Source organism: Chrysemys picta, chromosome 3 (genome assembly GCF_011386835.1).
Source record: "Chrysemys picta bellii isolate R12L10 chromosome 3, ASM1138683v2, whole genome shotgun sequence".
Taxonomy (NCBI): Eukaryota; Metazoa; Chordata; order Testudines; family Emydidae; genus Chrysemys; species Chrysemys picta.
In genome coordinates this window covers 99,566,638-99,588,992 of record NC_088793.1, presented here as the reverse complement: position 1 = coordinate 99,588,992, position 22,355 = coordinate 99,566,638, and the positions used below count along the sequence as shown (strand labels likewise).

The window sequence follows — 22,355 nt, the reverse complement described above, 5'->3', positions numbered from 1 at the left end:
CATGGTTCTTACGTTTTTTAAAACTGTTATTGTTGTTGCTTTATAATATCAAACTTCAAGCTGTACATTTCTAATGATAAATAAAAAAATAAAATAAAGGAATAGTCCCAGCAAACACTAAGAGCTATGGACAATTCAAAGGACCTTCACACTCTGGAACTCAAACTCTCTAAAATCAGTTATCATTGTCTGAGCTGTGGAGATTCCAGATCACAGACTCTTCAGAGGCTGATTGAGCTGGAGCCAGCTGACATTCTCCACTGTTCTCACCTCTTCAAAAATAAATAAATAAATAGTTTTTCCTCTAACAATTTTAGCCTTGTCCATATGTCAAACTACTTCCCCCCCGCCCCAAAGTTCCTTATGAAATGTAAACTGACACAGCTCCTTTTTACTTATTATTTGTGCATCAATAGTTTTGCTAATGCCCCACGCAGTTCATGGATTCATTTGAGAGAATGCTGCAGTAGGAAGGCAATGAAGCCGCCTCCTAAGTTTTTCCCATAAGAATGTCATATGGACAATTGCATATTTCCCTCCCATAATCCAAGCAGTTTCTGCCTTTGACTATTCCATAACTCCAAGTCTCTCCCTCTGCTATTGCAAGGTATAAAGATTTTCTTGATAGTCGTTAGCAGAATGGTTGTAAGTAAGAAGAACTTTAACTCTAAAAGGGAAACAAAAATTTATCTCCAAATCATAACATATATTAACATAAATAAAACAGCATCAAATAGTAGGCCATATGACATACTATGCTTATGACGGCTGTTCTACTACTTTATATTACATTTTATATAATTTTCATTTTTACTACGACAATAAATGCTCCAAACGACGTTTCATAATACATAAGGTTAGACCAGTGACAGTTTCTGGCATGTACATCCAACGGAATTCAGAAAATACATGTAAAGAGGCAGCTAGCTGGAGGTTTATAATCAGCTACAGCACATGTGGCACCCTGGGCAAAGGCAAAAATCAACCCCCTCTCCCCTCCCACACACACACACACACCTTTTACATTCTGCTTCTTCTGTATCAAAAATAAATAATTGTGCTGGTATCAAGAAAAGATATACCACGCATAAAAGAAATGTTTCTCCTAAATGTCAGCAAATAATTATAAGTAACAACTGTCACTATAAACCAGAGCCGGATAAATTTCTATTACAGAGCAAGCAGGCCTAACCCTAGTAGAGACCCATGTGCTCTCCTGAAGGCCAGAAAGCTGTGGGAGTTATTTTACTCATGCCTGGAAACAACAGCGACAGAGCATAGTAAGAACTGCACCACAACAATGCAGCTCGAGTATCTAGAAACCAAAGGCAGTATTAAAGCATAGCTAAAATAGGTCAAAGACAATGAGACTACCAAGAAGATAGTGACATGATGCGAATTAAAAAAGTGACAAGGCAATCAAAGAGATGTGAAAAACTGCTATGGCTTTAAGCAAAAATACGTTCATTTTGAAGAGATCAAAATAGAGAGACTAGGTCAGGGAACTCTGTAAATTAACATACTGGTTATTTCTTTATCTACACTAAATACAATTTCGCAAACTGGCTTTCTGCAGAATTTTTTTTTTTTTTTTAATTATCTGGATCATTTCCTGAACACAATGAGCCAAATTCATTCCTGATACATTACACCATGGATGATTTTGGCCAAATTTCTAATCTTTTTCACCCAGGAGTTGCTACTAGACTTTAATATCTGCATAATTTTCTATGGAGGTGCAAGCTCATTGCTAGCCATAAGCCAGTACTCAAAGAAAGAACCAAAAGTGTTTGAGATTCACCTTCCCCTACTCATATAATGATGAAAATAAAAACTAGCCACAATTGGATCAAAGAAAATCCTGTTAAATGAAAAGACAGACATCAGAGAAATACTCTTCCATAGTTTTTGCATTTAATAAAAATCAAGAAAATCAAAGTTTCCCATAACTGTAATATGATTCTCTTGCAAACAAGCTATTAATTTCCATGCATCAGTTTATGTGCAATGCAAGTAATGATTGTTTTAGAAACTGTATATTCTAATTTCTTTATTTTTCTGTGCTTAATGTTCCAACAACACTGTCTTAAGCACCTTCCATTCATTTAATTTCCTTGTTTTGTTTCTTTCTAAAAAAAGGGGGAAAGAGGGACAACAGAAAAGTGATAGCTCAATTGCTAATTATGCATAGTTAAATATATAACGGAGGAATCTATTATTCAACTGAAATTTTGGCTATGTTGGAGCTATTCACCCCAGAGTGCACTGCACTCTAGAAAGAATATAAAAATTGAAACATCAGAAACAGGTGCGCAGCTGAGATGTTGCAAGATCCACTATGATGCTATAAAAGTGCACACTGGTTAACCAAATTAGGTTAAATGCTCCCCTATGTAAGGCAAAACTCCTGCTGAAGCTAACTGCGGGATTGGGTTTATGAAGCATACTAACAGTTTCATCCTTCTCTTTTTTGTCTTCTCCATCTTCTTTGCACTCTTCTTTCAGAGGTAATTTTGTTTTTCTTTTCCTAGTCCCTTTAGAATCATCTTCCTCACTGCATTCCACACCATCTTTATCCTCCTTTGGTTCTCTGTCATGAGAAAAAACATGGTGACATAAGAACCTACAACAATTCAACTCTTGCTTCCATGAACTTAAGTGGAAGAATTAGGAAAAAGGCAACTACCCTGAATGATAGGGAATGATAAGAAAAGCCAAATGTTTGTAGGTCCCTGGGTATCATTCAAAAGATATTCTTAGAGCTACTACTGAAAATGACAGCTGTCAAAAAAGTTAACACAGAAGACATACAACAGTAATTGCAAAAGAAAAGTTGTCAGCCTATACTGAACAGATTCTGCATGTTTAAAACAATTTGTCTTTCCCGCCTGGCATCAAAACTCATAAAGAAGCAATTCTTTTGAAATACTTAAGACTGCAGGGCAGTTTAAAGAAAAGAAAGAACTAGTAATTATTATGACTGACAAATCCAATTGGAATAAGCTGATATGTAACGGCATAAATTGTCAGTCAAGCAACCAAAAACAGACAGCTTTGAAGCAATTACTTAAAAATGAGGAAAAATGCTTTAGAACAAAGATGTCAAATTGCCCTAGTGAAATGTACAATTCACAATGAGCATGTAATCAGAAATCTTCTTTTGTGATGTGATGAGCTGCATTAGTGCACCGCTGAAATGGAAAGAACTGAAGAACTGTCACAGGTTGGAGTTTGTCATATGTAATGTAGCTTTTGCACTTAAATATAATTAACTAACCACACCAACCACCTAATCGCTGAGCATCCTAATTCAAGTGATTATGAAACATTCTGCGAGTCTGACACTGATACTCTAGTCATGCAGACTAGAGAGGAGTTCTTCACTGTTTGTGTTCAACAGTAAAAGACAATATTTTCTGTGCAACTAACGAAGTCTTCAACGCTTGCATTACACAAAATTCGAGCTCTCATATTCTATAGATATTTGGGACAAAAATATAAGTAGATATGAATAACTGAGAATTAAAGTCAGAAAATTCAGAGATTAGGTTGCCTCATTCTCACCCCACCTGACCCCACTACTGTTTTATCCCAATACTCTCTCTCTCTCGTTATGCTGCGTTTATGTCATATTCCTGGAGTGTATGCTTTATAATAGCACCTACTTGTTTTTGATGTGATGTGCACATTTCTGGCTGCAAAATTTCCCTTCAGGAACAAACTGTTCTGTGGTACCATCGTGATAACAGTTTTCACAGAAAATAAGCCCATCCACTTTTGTAGCTTCCTTCAACTTCAGGGGAATCCCAGTCTTTTCTGAAAAGGCTGCACAGTGAAAGGAAAAGAGTAATTTCTCCAAGCGACAGTACAAAAAGTAAGAAATTTCAAACCATACAACAGACCTTGTCAAGCAAAGGGAAGATTCTACTTATGTCACTATCATTAGCTGTAGAACCAATGGCTACCATTCATGATGGGTTACTGTTCCTCACTCCAAAGGGCTGGCTTTCAAAAGTAACACAGGATTTAGCATTCAACAAAAGATAAGTGCCCACTAACCTTATACTTCTGTTATCAATGGAATAGAGAGGTGTGGCAAAGCTGCCGCCCCAGCACATCCACTCCTCGCTGGCTGCAGCAACTTATGCCTCAGTTCCACCCCACTCGCCCCCCTTCTTTTGGCCTACTCTGGCCATAGGGGTGTCCCGGCCTTCCAGCCAGACCCAGTCCCTTTTGGGGCCACAGACACCTTTATCAAAGTCCAATAAAAATGTATACAAACCAAACCTTCATCCTGCTGGGCTCTGCAGGCAGTCACCTCAGCACAATAGTACCTCTGTTTTTGCTCCCTAGTTCGATCTATACCCCAATCCAGGGGCTGGGCACACTCCTCCCCTACTCAGGATAAAGCTTGTTAGGGCTCTGAGTCAGGCTTCCAGCTCATCTTTGGAGAAACCTATCTGGTCTTTTTCCCTTTCTCCCTCTCAGGCACTTCCCACCTCCTTTCCTCCATGTCTTCTCTCCGCAAATGGGCTCCCCCAGCAATCCCCCAGCTGCGCTTTATTTCTAATTAGGCCTGGCCCACCCACCAAGTGCACCCAGGCTAGATAATTGGCCTTTCACAATCTGGGTAGGGCAACCCCCCCTCACAAGAGACCATTAACATAACGACACATGCCAACATTTAGTCTATCTTTTTTAGTGTGAATTTAGTGCTGCTGAAAGATGTTGCATTAGCTGCACTGAAGACTAAGGTCCTTTATCCACGTATCAGGTACAGCCTAGGCAGCAGCTGTGCAGACTTTCCCATGCCGCCCTGCCAGCCTCATTCCTGACCTAGTGGGACTATTGCCAACTGTGAAACGAGAATTTGGTGAAGTTTTCTTTTAACAAATACACACTTATTTCTGTAACTAAAATCCTAGGCTATGAGGTATTCTTCTATTACAGCTTTTTTCTCCAAAAGATTGTACATAACTACTCCTGTAGTCTACGAGAGAAAAAAAATACCCATATTTTCCCTCTTATCACTCTGGATTAGGACAACTACATTTTCCAACATTAGATTCAGGTATTCAGCTGTCTATAAGCCTAGGCACCAAATGTCTAGGCTCGGAGTGGACATGGCAGCCTACACTTATGGGTAAGATGAAGCTTCAAAAAGAACTGAGGGGATCTTCTTAATAATATTGACGAGAGCATTGGAGACGGGAGATATTGCGAAGACCAAATTGTGAATCTTTTCCATTTGGCTAGATAGGTAGCCCTAGTGGACAGTTTCCTACTGCCAAGGAGGACTTCTCTGACTGGACCCGAACAAGCCAGCTCCATTGGGTTTAGCCATCGAGCTTTCATGTTGTGAGGTGAAGAGATTAGACGTTTGGGTGCTGGAGGTGGCTGTGATCCTGAGTAATCAAGTCTGGGAGCAGCGGTAAGGTGATCGGGTTTTCCACGGACATTTCCAGGAGAGACATGTACCAGTGCTGATGGGACCAGGCTGGAGCTATCAATATTACCGAGGCTTTGTCCCTTCGAACCTTGAGCAGTACCTTGTGAACGAGAGTACAGGAGGTGTTCCCTCCAGGAAAGGAGGAACATGTCCATGATGGAGCCCAGCCTGTGATTCAGGAAGGAGCAGAACTGTTGTGTCGCATGGCGAACAAGTCTATCTGGGGAAATCCCCACCGTTGGAAGATGGTATTCGCGACATACGGGTGGATGGACCATTTGTGGCTGTGAAAAGACCTGCTGAGGTAGTCTGCCAACTCTTTCTGAACTCTGGGGAGATAAGACGCCTCCAGGTGTATTGAGTGAGCTATGCTAAAGTTCCACAGTTTGAGGGCTTGCTGGCACAGGGGAGAGGAGCGTGCTCCCCCCTTCTGTTTATATAAAACATCGCTGTTGTATGGTCTGCATGACAGATACACATCTCCCCTCCAAGTGAACTTGGAATGTCTGGCATGCCAAACGGACTGCCTTCAGCTCTCTGACACTGATGGGTAGCCATGTTAGTCTGGATCTGTAAAAAGCAACAAAGAGTCCTGTGGAACCTTAAAGACTAACAGATGTATTGGAGCATACGCTTTCATGGGTGAATGCCCACTTCGTCAGACGCATGATATGAAGTAAGAGATCCAACTGGGACTAGAGGCCCTGAGGTCTCTCAGGTGCTCCCCAACCCCTCTCTGACACGTCCGTCACCAGCAAAAAGGATGGCTGGGGCCTGGAAAAGAGAACACCAACACACATCACTTGTGGATCGAGCCACCATAGGAGAGACTCGAGAACCAGCCAGGGGAGAGTGACAATCTTGTCTAGACAGTCCCGAATTGGTTGGTACACCGAGGCTAGCCACACCTGAAGAGGCCGAAGTCTCAGTCTGGCGTGTTGTACTACAAAGGTACAAGTGGCCATGTGGCCAAATTGCTTTAGGCAATTCCTTGCTGTGGTGGTAGGGAACTGCCCGAGACTCATAGACTCATAGACTTTAAGGTCAGAAGGGACCAGTATGATCATCTAGTCTGACCTCCCGCATGATGCAGGCCACAATAGCTGACCCACCCCCTTCCCTTGACTCAGCTGTTGAAGTCCCCAAATCCTGTGATTTAAGGACTTCAAGTCGCAGAGAATCCTCCAGCTAGCGACCCCCGCCCCATGCTGCGGAGGAAGGCGAAAAACCTCCAGGGCCTCTGCCAATCTACCCTGGAGGAAAATTTCTTCCCGACCCCAAATATGGCGATCAGTAGAACCCCTAGTATGTCATCGCACAGGGTCTGGAAACATGACTCTGGGAGGCACACCCTTCCCTATGTTGAGTCCAACACTGCCCCTATGAACTCTATCTGCTGAACGGGGATAGGGTTGACTTCTGTACATTCAATAAAAGGCCCAGGTCTTCTAAAGTTGCTCTTATGAGGCTCACATGCGCCTCCACTTGTGCTTTGGAGCGACCTTTGATCAGCCAGTCGTCGAGGTATGGGAACACCTGCACCTGGCACTTGCATAAGAACGCAGCTACGACTGTGATGCGCTTGGTAAACACTCAAGGTGCCACTGACAGGCCAAAAGGAAGGACTGTGAACTGATCGTGACTGTGATTCACCATGCACCTGAGGTACCTTCTATGGGACGGTGTTACTGAAATATGAAAATAAACGTCTTTCAAGTCGAGGGCAGCATACCAGTCCCCCGGATCCCAGGAAGGGATAATGGAGGCCAGAGAGACCATACGGAACTTCAACTTCTTTATGAACTTCTTGAGGTATAGCAGGTCCAGGATGGGCCTAAAGCCATCTTTGGCTTTCAGTATTAGGAAATACTGGGGGAAACAAAAAGAAAAAGAAAAAATCCCTGCCCTTCAGCTCCTGAGGTACCTCTTCCACCACCCCCACAGTTAGGAGCATGTGCATTTCCTGCATGAGAAGTCTTTTGTGAGAGGGGTCCCTGAAGAGGGACGGAGAAGGGGGGTTGCAGGGAGGGAGGATCCCCTTTCTACCATGCAGAGCACCCAGCGATCTGATGTAATTCGGGCCCATGCAGGGTAGAAATGGGATAGGATGGATGAATCCAGAGTTTGGACTGGTATGTTGCCCCTGGGCACACCTTCAAAAGTTCTGCTTTTTGCCTGAGGACTGTTTCACCTGCCCAGAGCCAACGAAGGGGGAGGCCTCCATCTATTATTTCTGCTATGCCTCCTAGAAAAGTCCTGCCTATTCTGCGGGTGATAGAATCGAGACAGGGATTGTGGCTTTAAGTGCCTCTGCGATGTAGCCGAAGTGTGCAGGCCAAGGGACTTGAGGGTGGCTCTTGAGTCCTTGAGACTATGAAGCCTCAAGTCTGTCTTCTCCGAGAAGAGGGTCGAGCCCTCAAATGGGAGGTCCTGGATGGTGTGTTGGACTTCATATGGGAGCCCTGAAGCCTGCAACCAGGAGTCCCTCCTCATGGCCATCCCCAATCAGCCACATTCAGGAGCAATGCCCTGGCCACCAGCTTGCCCTCCTCTACCAATGAGAAGAACTCTCCCCTAGAGTCTTCTGGCAGCAGCTCTATAAATTTTGCCATAGCCCTGCAGGAGTTAAAATTATATCTGCTTAGGACCACCTGGTGATTTGAGATTCGGAGCTGGAGACCCCCGGTGGAGTAAATTTTCCTCTCAAAGAGGTCCAGCTTCTTTGCCTCCCGTTTTTTTGGGGATGGCCCTGATGTGGCGGCAAATAAGCGGGAGCGCCAGGAACTACAGCTAGGGAGTCCAGCAGGGGGTGGGTGTAAAAATGTTCAAACCCCTTAAAGGGAATGAAACACTTCCGTTTGGTCTTCTTCACCGTCAGTGGTAAGTAGGCGGGGTCTTAGTGGTCTCTTGAATTGTCTTTATGAGTGGCAGGGCAATCCGAGAGGGACCAGAGGGGGCTAAGATATCCACCATAGGATCCGATGTCTTGGCGACCTCCTCAACCTGGATCCCCAGGTTCTGGGCCACTCTGCTCAGTAGCTGCTGGAGTACCCTATTATCATAGAAGTTCCCGCCACCGCCTCTTCTGGTGAGAACGAGGATGAGGCCCTAGCTAGGACTGGGTCTTGCTCTCCGCCCTCAGCACCGAGGGGGTCACATGGTACCGGGTCTTCCAGCACTATGACTGATGCAGCGTGGGGCGGCTGGTCCTGCACCGAGGGAGGTGTGGGAGACACGTGAGATACCGAGGCCACCAACGCAGACCTCCTGGAATAGGACCCTGGCTTTGGTGGAATACACAGGGGGTCCAGAAAGGTGACTGGGTCAGAGCCTGCCTTTGCCCAGGCCACAGTGCTTGGTGGAATTGCTGCATTTCCTTGTCTGACGACAAGTGTCTACACGATCCGGGTTGGCTTCGCTTAGATCTGCAGGACTCCACCTCTGACTCAGAGGACTCACTGAAGGAGGACCACGGGAGAGCAGTGCCCACTGGTGCTGGGGAGCAGTGCCAGGAACTTGAGGACCAATGCAGCTCCTCTACCTGTCCACTAGCAGAAAGAACCGGTGCTGAGGGAATGGCGATCGGCACGGTACCATGGCTGGCTTGCCCCGGGATGGCACCAAAGGTCTCACGGGTGCCGCTGCAGCGAAGCTCGGTGCCCCGTCTCATCTAGGTGAAGATGGTAGTGATGTGAAGGCAATGAGCTCTCTGGCCACCTCAAAAGTGTCTGGCATGGATGATAACTCCAGCGCTTGCTCACGACCTTCCCGGAGAGGGGAGTCTCGGGGGCCCGGATTCGACTGGTCCCTTTGTGAAACAGGAGTCAACGGAGCCTGACTAGGTGGTGCCGTGCTTACGTGACCCAACGCGGGTCTCACTGCGCCAGCTTCCTTCCGTGCCGGTCTGGGCGTGGACGAATGCCCTCTGTCAGGTCTCTTCTTTTTGTGGGGTACCGGAGACTGGGAACGGTGCTGCCCACTACCCTGCACGGAGAACTCTGTCGGTGCCAAGGGTCTCCGAGTCCTTCCTCAGTGTCGAAACCTTTTGCAATGAATGGGCACTACGCACCGATGCCAAGGTGCTCGGCGGCGTCTTGGCTGACCTTGGGTCCAAGTGGGAATGGCAGCCTCCATAAGGAGAATCTTCAGTCACTGATCCCTCCCCTTTTGGGTTCTGGGGCAAAATCCCCTGCAGATTTTGCAACATTCCTTTTGGGACTTTATCCCCCAGGCACTTTAGGCAAGAAGTCTGGGGGTCACTCCTGGCCATAGGTTTGCCACACGCTGCGCAGGGTTTAAACCCCGGGGACTAAGGCATGCCCCAGTACAGGGGGAGGGGGAGAGAAGAAGCGGGGGGGTACCCCCAAACAATATCTTATAGAAAACTATACACTAACTACTAACTATTATCTAACTATTTACAGGAAAAGTCTGAAGACTGGAAAGAAAGAGACGCTTGCCAAAGCAAGAGAGAACGAGCGTTCCAGCTAACCATCACACACGGTAAGAAGAAACTGAGGTGGCAGCAGATCAGCAGGGCCCTATATTTGGCACCATGGAGGCACGACTCCAGGGGGCTCCTGAACTGACCCGATGGGTACTGTTAGGGGAAAAACCTTCTGGTTGCCGTGCATGCACCACGCGCACACTTAATTGGAATTGACATACGCAATCACTTGAAAAAGAACTACCTTTTCACCCCCAGAAAGGGTCTCTCCAGGTCAAGGGGAAGACATATTAGTGGGGCAGCGTGGCGAAGTTTTCGGCACTATTGCTTGTGCTGTTTGGTGGATAGCTACTGACAGTTACATTCTGTTAATCTGGCATTTTCCACAAATGCTAAAAATAATTATGTATTTAATTAAAAAGGAAAAAGAATCCTGGTAAAATGTACCATCTGCAAAGGCAAAAAAATGATGGGTGCAAGAAACCATGGAAGTAGCTGTGATATTCTTTTCAGTGCTACCCTATTGATCCCATGTTCAATGTGTACAAAAATTATACTGAGCATCTGTGACTATGTGGTACATTTTTCTATGGATGAAAATGTATATTTTCCTTTTGCCAATATTTTAATTTCCACAGAAAATTCTGTCTAAACCCTTTGCCCATGCAGTTAAATGCCCATGTAAACCCCTGAAAGTTATTACTCTGAAAATTTTTCCAAGCAGTCACAATAGTTCACTGTGGTATAGCTAGCAGTAACAAAGATATTGCAGATATAACCTTCCATCGGTTAAGTTGTTTGAGCAACTAATAAACAATATCCTGTAACAACTGTTTTGCAATTTACACTATTTTGAGCTGAAGTTAACTATAGACAATAGGTAAAATCCTTCTTTTCTTTTTGAGAACTAGCCTCAGCAAGAACAACAAAGTGAAAAATGTTGATGAATTCAAATAGATTAAGCAATTAGGGCATCTTTTAGTTAAAAAATAACAGGATAGATCACATTAAAAAAAAAGTTAGGTCTAAACTTAGATAAAAGTGTCTATTATGAAGGATACAGCTGCAGTTCTCTAAAATTATTGCTTCCAGATGTTTAATAATAGAAGTGTGAAATTTTGTGCTTCTTTCTAATTTAAAAGACATTTTGACACCCATTCACACTCAAGTAATTAATAACACCCCCCTAAGTTTTTTCATGAGGTGTGTACAGAAGTTGTTAAGAGCAAAAGCAACTAAGCCATCTTAAAGTATTTGGCAACTTTTTATGGAACACTGTTACATTAAAAAACAACAACTATAACATACAAAAATTAAATAGCTTCTTTCTGACCTTCTTGAGCAGTTGGCACCATCCAGGTTGTGGTAGCAGTGGCCTTTTTAACACTTTCCATCTCTGTTTCATCTGTGATGACTTCCAGGGCACCAAACTCATTCACTCTGAACTGATAAAACAAAACAAAAAAATGGGCTGAAATTCTGAAAAAAATTGACTGACGCTCGCTTAAGGATTGCTCTTCTATCCTTTTAGTTTCTTATAATGGTGCCCTTCATTGTATTATCTGAGTGTTCAGTGATACTGCTAATCCCCTAGCAACAGGGTAAGTGTATTTATTTCTCTAAAACACAATGCACATGGTGTTATAGAAAAATGTTTAAATTAACTTTTATATATTTATATACTCTCACACACCATTTACAAATACATACAGAATGGTATGTATCCTAAACTAAACAAAAAAAATCAATAGCAAAAATCTCAAGGATAATTAACTTATTCTGCTTTTTTGGATCTCCCTTCACTGGCAGTAAACCAATGCTCTACCACCAAGCATTTTTGTCAAAGGTCTGAAAGTGATCAAGAAAATACAAGTATTTCACAGAATATTGTAATTTCAGCACCAACCAAAAGCTGAGTGTTTCTCCAATGCAAATTGCATGTAAGCAAACACCCCAGAGCAGTTTATGAACTGTCTAATTACCTACTAAATATAATATAACCATCAGCCAGGAACAAGGCTTAGCAATATCCCACATACTGTGCTTATACTAGATCACTGTGATTTATGTCCATCCTGCCTCCAGTAACAAAGCATCCTCCAAATGCCGTAACAACTGCAGTGCTAGCGGATAAGACTAATGTTCCGCTTTCCAGTTAATAAATAAGTCAGTAGGTCCAATGGGTTGCACAGGTGTAACTAAGAGTAGAATGATCTTCTATTTTAGCTGAAAGGATGCAAGTCACCTAGAGTTCAATCACACCTTATAGGTGCTGGTACTGAGGTTCCCCGGAGGGATCTCCAGGACGAACTATGCCTCAGAATCCCCTCACAAAGCATACTTCCACCTACCCACCCGTCCATCTTTGCCAACCTGGCCTGATCTACGCCTCACATTCTTTAGGGTATTTTTGTGCCTCAGGAGACTCCAGAACAGAGTATTCAGCTCCTTGTACTGAGGCACTGCGCAGAAGTACAAGTAGTAAGCTCCTAGTGCCCTGTCCTCCCTTGTGCACTTCTAGAGCAGCGAGCCACAAACATGATTGTTTACTTGGTATTAACATCACTAGGTTTCATCAACGCAGTCCTGCTAACCCCAAACACTCAAAAATCATGAGTCAAGTCCCAAAAAAATCATGAGATTTTAAGAAATAATAAATGCTGGGTTCTTTTTATTTGCCTTCTGATTTTTGAGCCTTTAGGGTTTGTGCTTTCAAGCTTTCCTCTGCAACCATGAGGGCTATAAACTAATTTTTTTTAAGATGACAAGAGATTCTCACATATTCACATGACTCCACAAGCTCAGACTTTAAGAAAAATATCATGCATCTCACAATAGAATTGTGAGAGCGATAGAATTGCGAGAGCGGGCAACGTTGCCAATGTTTATATTCAGACATGAAAAAAACAAAGATTAGTAGATCTGTCTTACCATTCACATACTAGCCTTTCTTCCCCAGAGAGGCAACAAATGCTGAAAGGCGATGAGCACAGCTAATAAAGTTATCTGAATACAACATCAAAGTATGTGTGACGAACTGGGACTGTTATTAATGTGGTCTCTGAATGCTGAGTGGGGAGTGTTGGCCTGGGAAGGCAGGGGAGTGTGACTAGGATGGTCTGCATTGGGGGATGGGAGACTGGCCGTGAGGGAGAATACCTGAGCATGTAACATGAGAACCCAGGAAGGGGTTAGAGGCCAGGTGACACCTTTGCCCGGGAAACTAAACAAAGGCTGTGGGAGGGAACGCGAGAGAAGGAGTTGCAGGAGCTGGCTGGGAGGCAGACGGGGCTCTGACCTCCCAAGGGGGCTGTGGTGCCCTGGGACCCCAAGATGCACCTAATTGGGGGGGTCCTGTTGCCTGTGCCTGCAAGACCTGTCTTGGACTGTATACCTGTCGTCTAAATAAACCTTCTGCTTTACTGGCTGGCTGAGAGTCATGGTGAATTGCAGGAAGCCAGGGGTGCAGGGCCTTGTGTCCCCCCACACTCCGTGACAGTATGATCAGACTGTTTTTTTCTGGACAGATATGATTCATCCAACTCTCTTCATTGTAAACATGACAGAGTGGGAATGCTGAAGATAATGATGACTATGAGTCTCTGAAGTTCTGAATGCTCTCAACTCCCACTCAACACTTCGCAGTATCACCCCACTAATTTTGCCTTAATAATAAAAGGCTGAGGGCTGAAGCCTGAGAGGTGCTTTCTTCCCCTGAAGTTCTAGCTTCTAGCCTTCCCATTCTGGTATATAAACAAATTCATTATTATATTATTGCTCTTGTGCCAAAGCCTTCAACAGGCTCCACATGAGAAACTCCATTGGGAAAGATTTTCAAAGGTGCAAATGACAACACTTAGACACTTAACTGGGCCTTTGAACATCTACCTTGCTGGCTTCAACAGGAGTTGGGGATTCACAGTACCATACAGATTTCGCCCAAATCATAAAAATACTTTGCTCTTGTTTATCGAACATCTTTCCTCATAAAGTTGCTAATAAACCTGAGGTGAAATCCTGGCTCCACTGAAGTCAATGGCTAAATGCCTATTGACTTCCGTGGAGCCAGGATGTCACTCAAACTGGTATTACGTACTTTACACACGTCTCTATGCCGCAATGACTTCATTTTTTCCTAAGACTCTGTGAAAACAATTTCTGAGTAGAATTCACAAGATGTACAATTACTTGGTGGTGGTATTAGCATATTCCTTGCTGGATAGAGCTGATTCTTTAAGTGGGGATGCAGCAAGTCAGCAAACATCGAGTTTCATACATCGTAAGGGTGGAAGGTCCACTGTAATCATCTAATCCAACCTCCTGTATAACACAGGCCATCGGACTTCCCTAAAGGAATTCCTGTTTAAACTAGAGCATGCCTTTGAAAAAAATATCCCACCTTGATTTTTTAAATGCCAGTGATGGAGAACCCACCGTAAACCTTGGTAAATTGTTCCAATAGTTAATAACCCTCACTGTTAAAAACGTATGCCTTATTTCCAGTTTGAATGTGTCTTGCTTCATCTTCCAGACCTTGGATCATGTTATTCCTGTCTGCTAGACTGAAAAGCCCATTATCTAAGTTTTGTTCCCTATGTAGGTACTTATAGATGATGATCAGGTCACCCCCAATCTTCCCTTGTTTAAGCTAAACAGATTGAGCTTGTGGTGTCTGTTGTCATGCCTCTTGTCCTTTAACGCATCCACTTGTAGCCATGCATTTGAAAATGGCTGCATTTCCTCAATTCCCCTTTTCTTATCAGTTCTGAAATGTGTCCTATAATACTTGGCTTCTCTTTACAGCTCCAGCCGGGTCATTTGAGTCTCTCCCCTTACAGAGTAGCAGAGGGCCTCATCTCCAAGGTCCTAAGTGCCCTGTGATGGGCTTCCAACTGCTGGACCTGGGCCTGACAGCCTTCTCTGCCTACTCCACCAGGGAAGAATAAAGGAAGTCAACGCAGAAACAGAAATAAAGTCCACTAATCATATGTTAGGGCAGCCAGCCTGACTTGAGAGCTTTGGCAGTCCCTGCCCTCTTCCCTGCAGGGGGTGACAGAAGGACTCAGGCTTGCCCTCTCCTCTGGGTCCCCACAGAGTAAGAGTTGCCAGTAGGAGGTCCAAGCTAATATCTACCATGGAAAGGATGACAAAAAGGAATTTGAGTGATGGGTGAAATCTGAACGCTTCTGTTATACATGTAAAATGCTAAAACAAACCTCCTTGAACTAGAAAGCATGCAGCAAAGCTTACAAGAAAAGGGTTTGAAATGTAACAATAAAGAACAGTCCCTATTGTGACCTTTTTGTATTTCAACTAATGGTTCAGATAAAACAAGGAAGCACAAGACTGTGCAAAAATCTGGGGGAAGCGCAAGGTAAGGAGAAAAGAAAAATTAACCAAACTTTTTAGACTTACATGTGTCCTGAGCAGCACATTTTTGAAGTTATGAGAATATCTTAATTAAAATGGAAGTTCGATACAAGTGGGCGTTCCTAAGCATGCACACAGACTGTACTAGCCCAAGAGTAGAATTCTCCAAAGCACTCAACATTGGTTTAACTCTTCTCCCACTGGAGCCAATGGTAAAACTCCCATTGGCTTCTCTAGGAGCACAGATAGGCCAATGCTGAGTGCTTTTGAAAAGCCAATCCAGGAAGCCTAAATGGGGTTTTTCATATTTAAAAGGAGACACCATCAAGGTTGTAGGCCTAAATTTAAACTTACTTTGTTTTACTCACATCTGTTTGCAAAGTCCAAGTAATTCTGTATACAGATTTTTCCCCTAGCCCCCATCACAAAAAGAGAGATTCAGTGCTCTTGAGAGAGAGAGAAATGTTCAGTCCAACAATTATGAGCATGCCTTCAATAACACATGCAGTGCAAAAATTAAGGTTTTGATTTAAAAAAAAAAATCACTTTCAAAGTTTCCATAGGGTTAAACAACCATGAACAAAATATGTCAGGTCACTAATTAGAAGCAAGCCAAAGCAGCAGCATCCAAAAGTTGCTAACATTTAAGAGCTTGTTAGTGACCTACATGAACCAAGCTGGCAGTATCAGACCAATGGACAGGTGCACGACATAAATAACACCACAGTTAACACTATTTGGCAGTTTCAACAAAAGAGAGCAGGACTAAATGGGGATGGAACCTGAATTACTGTCTCACCCCTAAAGGAGGTTTCTTCAGGTAAAGTGAAAGGGCTGCATAAGAAAGTTTTCAACATCACTGCACATACTATCCCTTTTCTGCAGATAAATCAGGACTTTGGCTTGCATGGCTGTCGAATCAAAAACTTTTAAGAACACTTTAATGCCCCAGCTCAGCAAAAGACTTAAGAACACATTTAAGTACTTTGCTAAATGAGGGTCTGTAGCACAGCACCGGACTCACCCCTGCGGCGCCTCCTGCTGGTCGTCCTCGGGAATTAGCTCTTACCCAAGAGCACCCTCTGCAGGCCAGTGATCCGCTTGCCGTTGGCCCCCCGTGTCCCTCCCAGGACCCCGGTGCCCTTATCTCAGGGTTCTGCCTCCTGCAGTACCCCACAGTCTTACTGGGTTGTCCCCCCCCCCCCAGGGAAACCCCCACCCCCTATCTCCACGTCGCCTCAGTCGTGGCTACTGCCAGTCTCAGTTTAGCCCCCGCACCCAGGGGCAGGGCCGGCTCCAGGCACCAGCTGACCAAGCACGTGCTTGGGGTGGCACCTTGGAAGGGGCAGCCAATCTTGGGGTGGCGGGGGGCGCTCGGGGTTTTTTGTTTGTTTGTTTTTGTTTCAGTGGCGCAGCACTGGGGAGACAGGGGCTGGCACAGTGCTCAGGGGGAGGGGGCTTCAGCGGCGCGGCGTGGGGGGGGTGGAGGTTGGCGCGGCGCTCGGGGTTGGGTGGCACGGCGCTCGGCGGGGGGGTTGAGGACAGCACGGCGCTCAGAGGGGGGGCAGGGGTTTGGACGGCGCAGCCTGGCCCGGCGCTCGGGGGGGGGGGGGGGGGGTTGGGCGGCCCGGCCTGGCCCGGCGCTTGGCGGGGGCGAGGGTTTGGGCGGCCCGGCGCCACGCTGGGGGCGGGGGTTGCGGTGGCGTGGTGCTGGGGGGGGGGGGGTGTTAGGGCAGGGTGGAGCTCTTTTTTTTTGCCTGGGGTGGCAAAAAAGTTAGAGCCAGCCCTGCCCAGGGGCAGACTGCAGTCTATCAGCCGCTCATCACAGGCAAGAAGGGGTTTGGATTGGCTGCCTTTACCCACCCTCCGGCTGCCCCTCTGCAAGCCCCATACCTAGGAGGCCTAGAACTAGGCCCTGCAGCCTGGGGAGTTGCTGGCCAAGGGCTTCCCAGCTCCTAAGGCCCTTCCCCAGCCCTGTCTCACTCTAGGTCCCCTGGGCGAGTTCCCCAGCAGCCAGGCCCCCCCTGGCTTCCCTGGCCTTCTTATAAGGCCCAATTGTTTAGTTTGGGGCGTGGCCCCAGCTGCAGCCATTTCCCCCAATCAGCTGGGGCTTTGCTCCCTTCCCCAGCCCTCTGCAGGGCTTTTCCAACCCCTTCCGGTCTGGAGCAGATGTTCACCCCACTACAGGGTCTAAATAAAGACTGTTGAAACACTAAAAGCTTTTGAGCTGTTTCTCTGTCTGACTGACAGGTCCTTCTACAGTCCACATAACTGTAGTATATGAGCATATTTATTTTTTCCAGAAAAGGTATGTAATCAAAAAATTCCATTTGGAGGAATTCCAAACTCACATTTGCAGGAATTACAGTAAAAGTGGCTACCACTTAACATGATCAATACATCATAAAATGGTGTAATCTATTAATGAACCAGTGTTAAATATGAAAACACTATTATCAAAGCCCACCAAATGGCAAGAAAATTAATTTTAAAAGGTATCTATTAAAAAAAATTCAGGTGAACCTATCTTGGATTGAGACCCTGATGTAAAACATGAATCAGAGGAAATCTACACTTCTAAGGACAGTCACCATTAACCCACTGACTAGTCTGCCTGAAGACTGTTAGATCTAGTACCAGTGAAGATCAAATCAGTAAAGGGGTTACTATTGTTCTCCACTGGCTGCAGAAGTTACTTAAGAGCAGATAGAGAAAAAGGGGGAAACCTATAGTTAAAATACATTAAATAGAAAAAATAAAAAGGTACAAATCAAGAAACAAATGTTCAACTTCAAAACGAAATCATAAAATAGAGCCAACAGTACCATCTACTGGGCAAGGTTAGGATAATAAGGTTACAATAATATATATAATTGGTACAATATCACTGAAAATACTATTGGGAGTAATGGACCAAATATCCTGGCCTTACATCAATGTAATCAAGGACTAATTGAACTGATGACAATGGAATGAAACTAGTCTAACACTGATCTTAGTGAGATCAGAATCCAAAGTATATATTGCTCCTCCTATACAAGAGATAACTAAATTTAAAGTAAATGAGAGCTGTGCTGGCAACATGTCAGAAGAGACCACACCTAGAATGCAAAGGACACAGTCCAAAGAACTTCTGGCCTGAGAGCACTAGGGCTCATGCTTAATTTGAATGAATGGGACTACTCAAGTGCTCAGGTTAAGCATAAGTTTAAGTGTTTATAGGAGCGGTGCCCCAATTTGAAGTATATTCCAGCAACTCTCCTCTTTTGTACGACAGGGCAACCCACAGACACCTTAGGTCCCACTATATTATAGAAACATGTTACACCCAAAATTATTTGAAAGAATGTTATTTAAGATGTAAAAGTTAGGAAATGCAAGAATTTGTCCATACATCCTTAATTCTGCCTGTCTGTATGGATGCATTATGAATAAGGCTGCGTGTCTGTGACTGACTTTCTGTGACCTCCGTGACTTCTGCTGTGGCAGGTGCTGCCCCCAAAGCTTCCATTAGCTACTGTTCCCAGCCAATGGGAGCTGTGGAGCCCAAGGAGCTGCAGGGACACGCCTGTCAGAGCCGGGTAAGGAGCCTGCCAGCCCCACCAACCCTCCCCCATGTTAGGATATAGATATTCAGGCCTGTCTGTAAAGGCCTATACTTTAAGAAGGTAGGTGTATTCTTATCACTTGGCTAGTTATAGAGGTATAAAAGAAAATCAAAATCACTGTCTGTCTATGTAAGGGCCTTCTCTTACTGTGACAGTCTGAGGCCTGGTTCTTAGGCTAAGGCCTTTGGCTAAGCAGCAGAGGCCAGCCATAAACTGGGAATTGTATGGTCACATCCTCACATTCCAAACTAGTCACATTGAAATAAGGTGCTATTGGGCTGTTAGAAATACAATCCTGTCCTGATATTCCTATCACCTCCAGAGAAAGGGAAGAGCCTAGAAGATATAAAAGGAAACTTAGTTTGATAGCATCTTGTCTGGCAAGAACTCACTTATCAATAGCTGGGATGTGAAATCCTCATTTCTGTATTGTTCTATCACTGTAGTCTCCACTTCCCTATTGTTTGTCTGTATAATCTGTCTGGTTCTGTGATTGTTTCTGTCTGCTGTATAATTAATTTTGTTGGGTGTAGACCAATTAAAGTAGTGGGATATAATTGGATAAATAACCATGTTACAGTATGTTAGGATTGGTTAGTTAAATTTCAGTAAAATGATTGGTAAAGGTATAGCTAAGCAGAACTCAAGTTTTACTATATAGTCTGCAGTCAGTCAGGAAGTAAGGGGGAAATGGGAACAGGGAATGGGGGTGGGGGAATTGGAATCATGTTTCGCTAAGGGGGGAATGGGAACAGGGACACAGGCAAGACTCTGGTGTCAGAGCTGAGAAGGGGGACACTGAGGAAAGAAACTGGAATCATGCTTGCTGGAAGTTCACCCCAATAAACATTGAATTGTTTGCACCTTTGGACTTCGGGTATTGTTGCTCTCTGTTCATGCAAGAAGGACCAGGGAAGTGAAAGGGTGAAGGAATAAGCCCCTTAACACCCCATTCCAGCACCAGCAGGGGTCCCAGGCCGCATGCTGCTGGCCTACCCACCCTAACCCCAGCACTGGTCCCGGGGGTCCTGGCTGTGCGACACTGCCCGTCTCCTCCCCAGCACCAGTGGCACCGAGGTCCAAGTTTTAGTTAGGGGTATATAGTAAAAGTCATGGATAGGTCACAGGCCGTGAATTTTTGTTTACTGTCCATGACTTTTACTAAAAAACCTGTGACTAAAACATAGCCTTAATTACTATACAGTCTTTAATTACAAAATCACATACTACTTTTGCCACAGGACCCCTCCCTCATTCAGTGCACAGGACTGACAGTGCTCAGGAAATGAGGCAGCAATTTGATATTTTTATACTCATCCTCCAGTTAGTGGTCCCTGCCTTATTTACTGCATACTATCCAAAGCCCGCAATGAAAATGTATTCTTTATTTAAATAATAAAAAAAGATGCCTATACAAAGGCTTCAGGTGCTCTAACAATTAGTATTACAACATAATCCCAGTAGAATTAAAATAATCCTTTGGGCAGGAACTCAACCATCCAGACACCTACAAAAAATATTTATTTCCACCCCTTCATTGTTTTGGGAAGCATATCATCATCCATCTCCAAAACTCCTACCAAACAGGTGTCTTTTCCGGTGTGCCCAGAAGATTGCCAAATCTGAGTTATTTTGGACAACTGGGCAGAAGGGGGGTAAATTCCAGAATCCCAGAGCCCTCACAGAGAGCTCTCTGCCAGTTGCCCTCTCTTTTTTTAAGAGGGGGATCCAATTCAAGTGCCCCTGCTGACATCCCAGAAACCAATAAGCAACCAGTGGCACAATCCAGAGCATATTGGATATGTAGTCCCAGTGAGATGCCCTCTCAATAAGCAAGCTGCAGCTTCATTCTCCAGATGCCTGTAAGGTGTGGCCCCATGTGCAGTAATCTAATCTTGAGGTAATGAAGACATGGATAACAGTGACAAGATCCACATCCTAAAGGAAAGGTTGCACCTGCCTAAACCGACAACAGCAGATATGGGTCTAGAATCATCCCTAAATTGCAAGCCCTGCTCACCAATTGCAGATGTACTCCTTCAATCAAAGGGACTGATACTATCTCCTCCATCTCAGTCCCCCAGCCCCGCATCATCATGCCTGAGTTGACCCTCAGCCAACTCACTCCCATCCATGCCTTCTCTCAACTACTCACATTTCTTCAGTCTTTTCAATCTTCTCCTTGGTATTTGAGGGGTCCACACACATTAATGAATTTATCTCCACTGTGAAATCAGACACCATTATTATACTCATTTTACAGATGGGGAAACTTGGGACAAAGATTTGCTTGAGGCCACACACTGAGCCAGTGGCACAGCCAGGACTAGAACTTCAGGCCTCCGGACTCTCAACCCCATGCTCTTTCTTCCAGAGCACAATACCACCTGCCAGAGGTGTTTTGCAGCCAGAACTCCCACTGACTTCAGTTACAATTGTCAGAGCTCAAGATTTTTGCCGACCAGGTCCTATATGTCTAATGTTCAGAACCCCAAAAATGAAGAACACATCAGTGGCAATCTGCCAAAGCTTTGGCTTAAGTGACTCACTCAGCATCACGTAGGAAGGCTGTGGTAGGGGCAGGGGTAGGACTATACTTTCCTGTGTGGCATTCATCTGCCTTAGCCACAAGACCATTCTTTTTCTTCCTGCAGTCTCCTGCCTTGTTCCTTACAAACCTTCCACCATCTAAAGCAAATGAGGCAGGGAAATAGCTCCACTCAGTAAACAACCCTGATTTATTCATTCGGTGCACTGAATGAGACTAAGGTCCCATGGAAAAACTACTATGTGATCATGTAATTAAAGACTGTACCATAATGAATATACATAAATGGGCTGAATTAAGATTTCACAGGCAATCAAAATTCTGGCATTTCCTAACTTCTGAGTGCTTGCTTTGCTACAAAATACAATTCTTTTAATGTAGGGGGGTTTATTTATACATACTTCCTATCTTTAAAGGAAAATTGTAAAAACAAATTCTATTATGTTCAGGTTTAAATCCTAAACCTCTGGCAATGGAGCACAGCTTGAGCTATAGGACTAACTACATTTGCTGGCAGGAGAAGATTGTTATCCTGGGTGGGAAGAGAATGGGCCACATGCTGGGGCTGAAGGATGGCTGAGGGGAGACCAGTCTGGCTTTCTCTCTCTCCCCACCCCCCGAGGAAGTACAGGAAGCTCCTTTTCCATGTACAGCCTGCATATTGTGGGGATGGACCATCAGGGCCTTATGCAAGGTCATGGGGTGGAGGTTTTCAGCTGGGAAGGAGCCTGTCCCAGCTCGCTCTTTCCCCCATTCCAAAGAGGCTATCTGCTGCCAAAATTCCAAGTGCAGTGTGTGCTGCTCCTGCAGTAGCGGCTGCATGAGCCCTGCCTTAGATTAGAACCTGTGTGTTCAGTTACTGTCAGGCATTCCCTTAACATTTTGCAGACAATGCATGGGACAAAAGAGAAATTGTGATTTTCTAAATTTTAT

The 22,355-nt window shown here is 44.7% G+C and overlaps 1 protein-coding gene across 17 annotated transcripts in view; it reads right to left on the bottom strand.

Moving 5' to 3' along the window:
* The window catches only part of L3MBTL3 (L3MBTL histone methyl-lysine binding protein 3), a 166,683-nt gene that overhangs the window by 119,726 nt on the left and 24,602 nt on the right, over positions 1–22,355 (bottom strand). For 16 of the 17 annotated variants that reach the window (XR_010599636.1, XR_010599637.1, XR_010599638.1 and 13 more), the window contains 3 exons: positions 11,230–11,341; positions 3,666–3,825; positions 2,452–2,590 (listed from right to left, as the gene is read on the bottom strand). Coding sequence is in view for 14 of the 17 variants with exons in the window: in XM_005280241.3 (XP_005280298.2) it covers positions 2,452–2,590; positions 3,666–3,825; positions 11,230–11,341 (411 nt within the window). In the remaining 3 variants the exon portion in view is untranslated. Of the gene's footprint in view, positions 1–2,451; positions 2,591–3,665; positions 3,826–11,229; positions 11,342–16,290; positions 16,414–22,355 lie in introns of those variants that run through there. The other variant, XM_065588577.1, reaches the window with a different exon arrangement.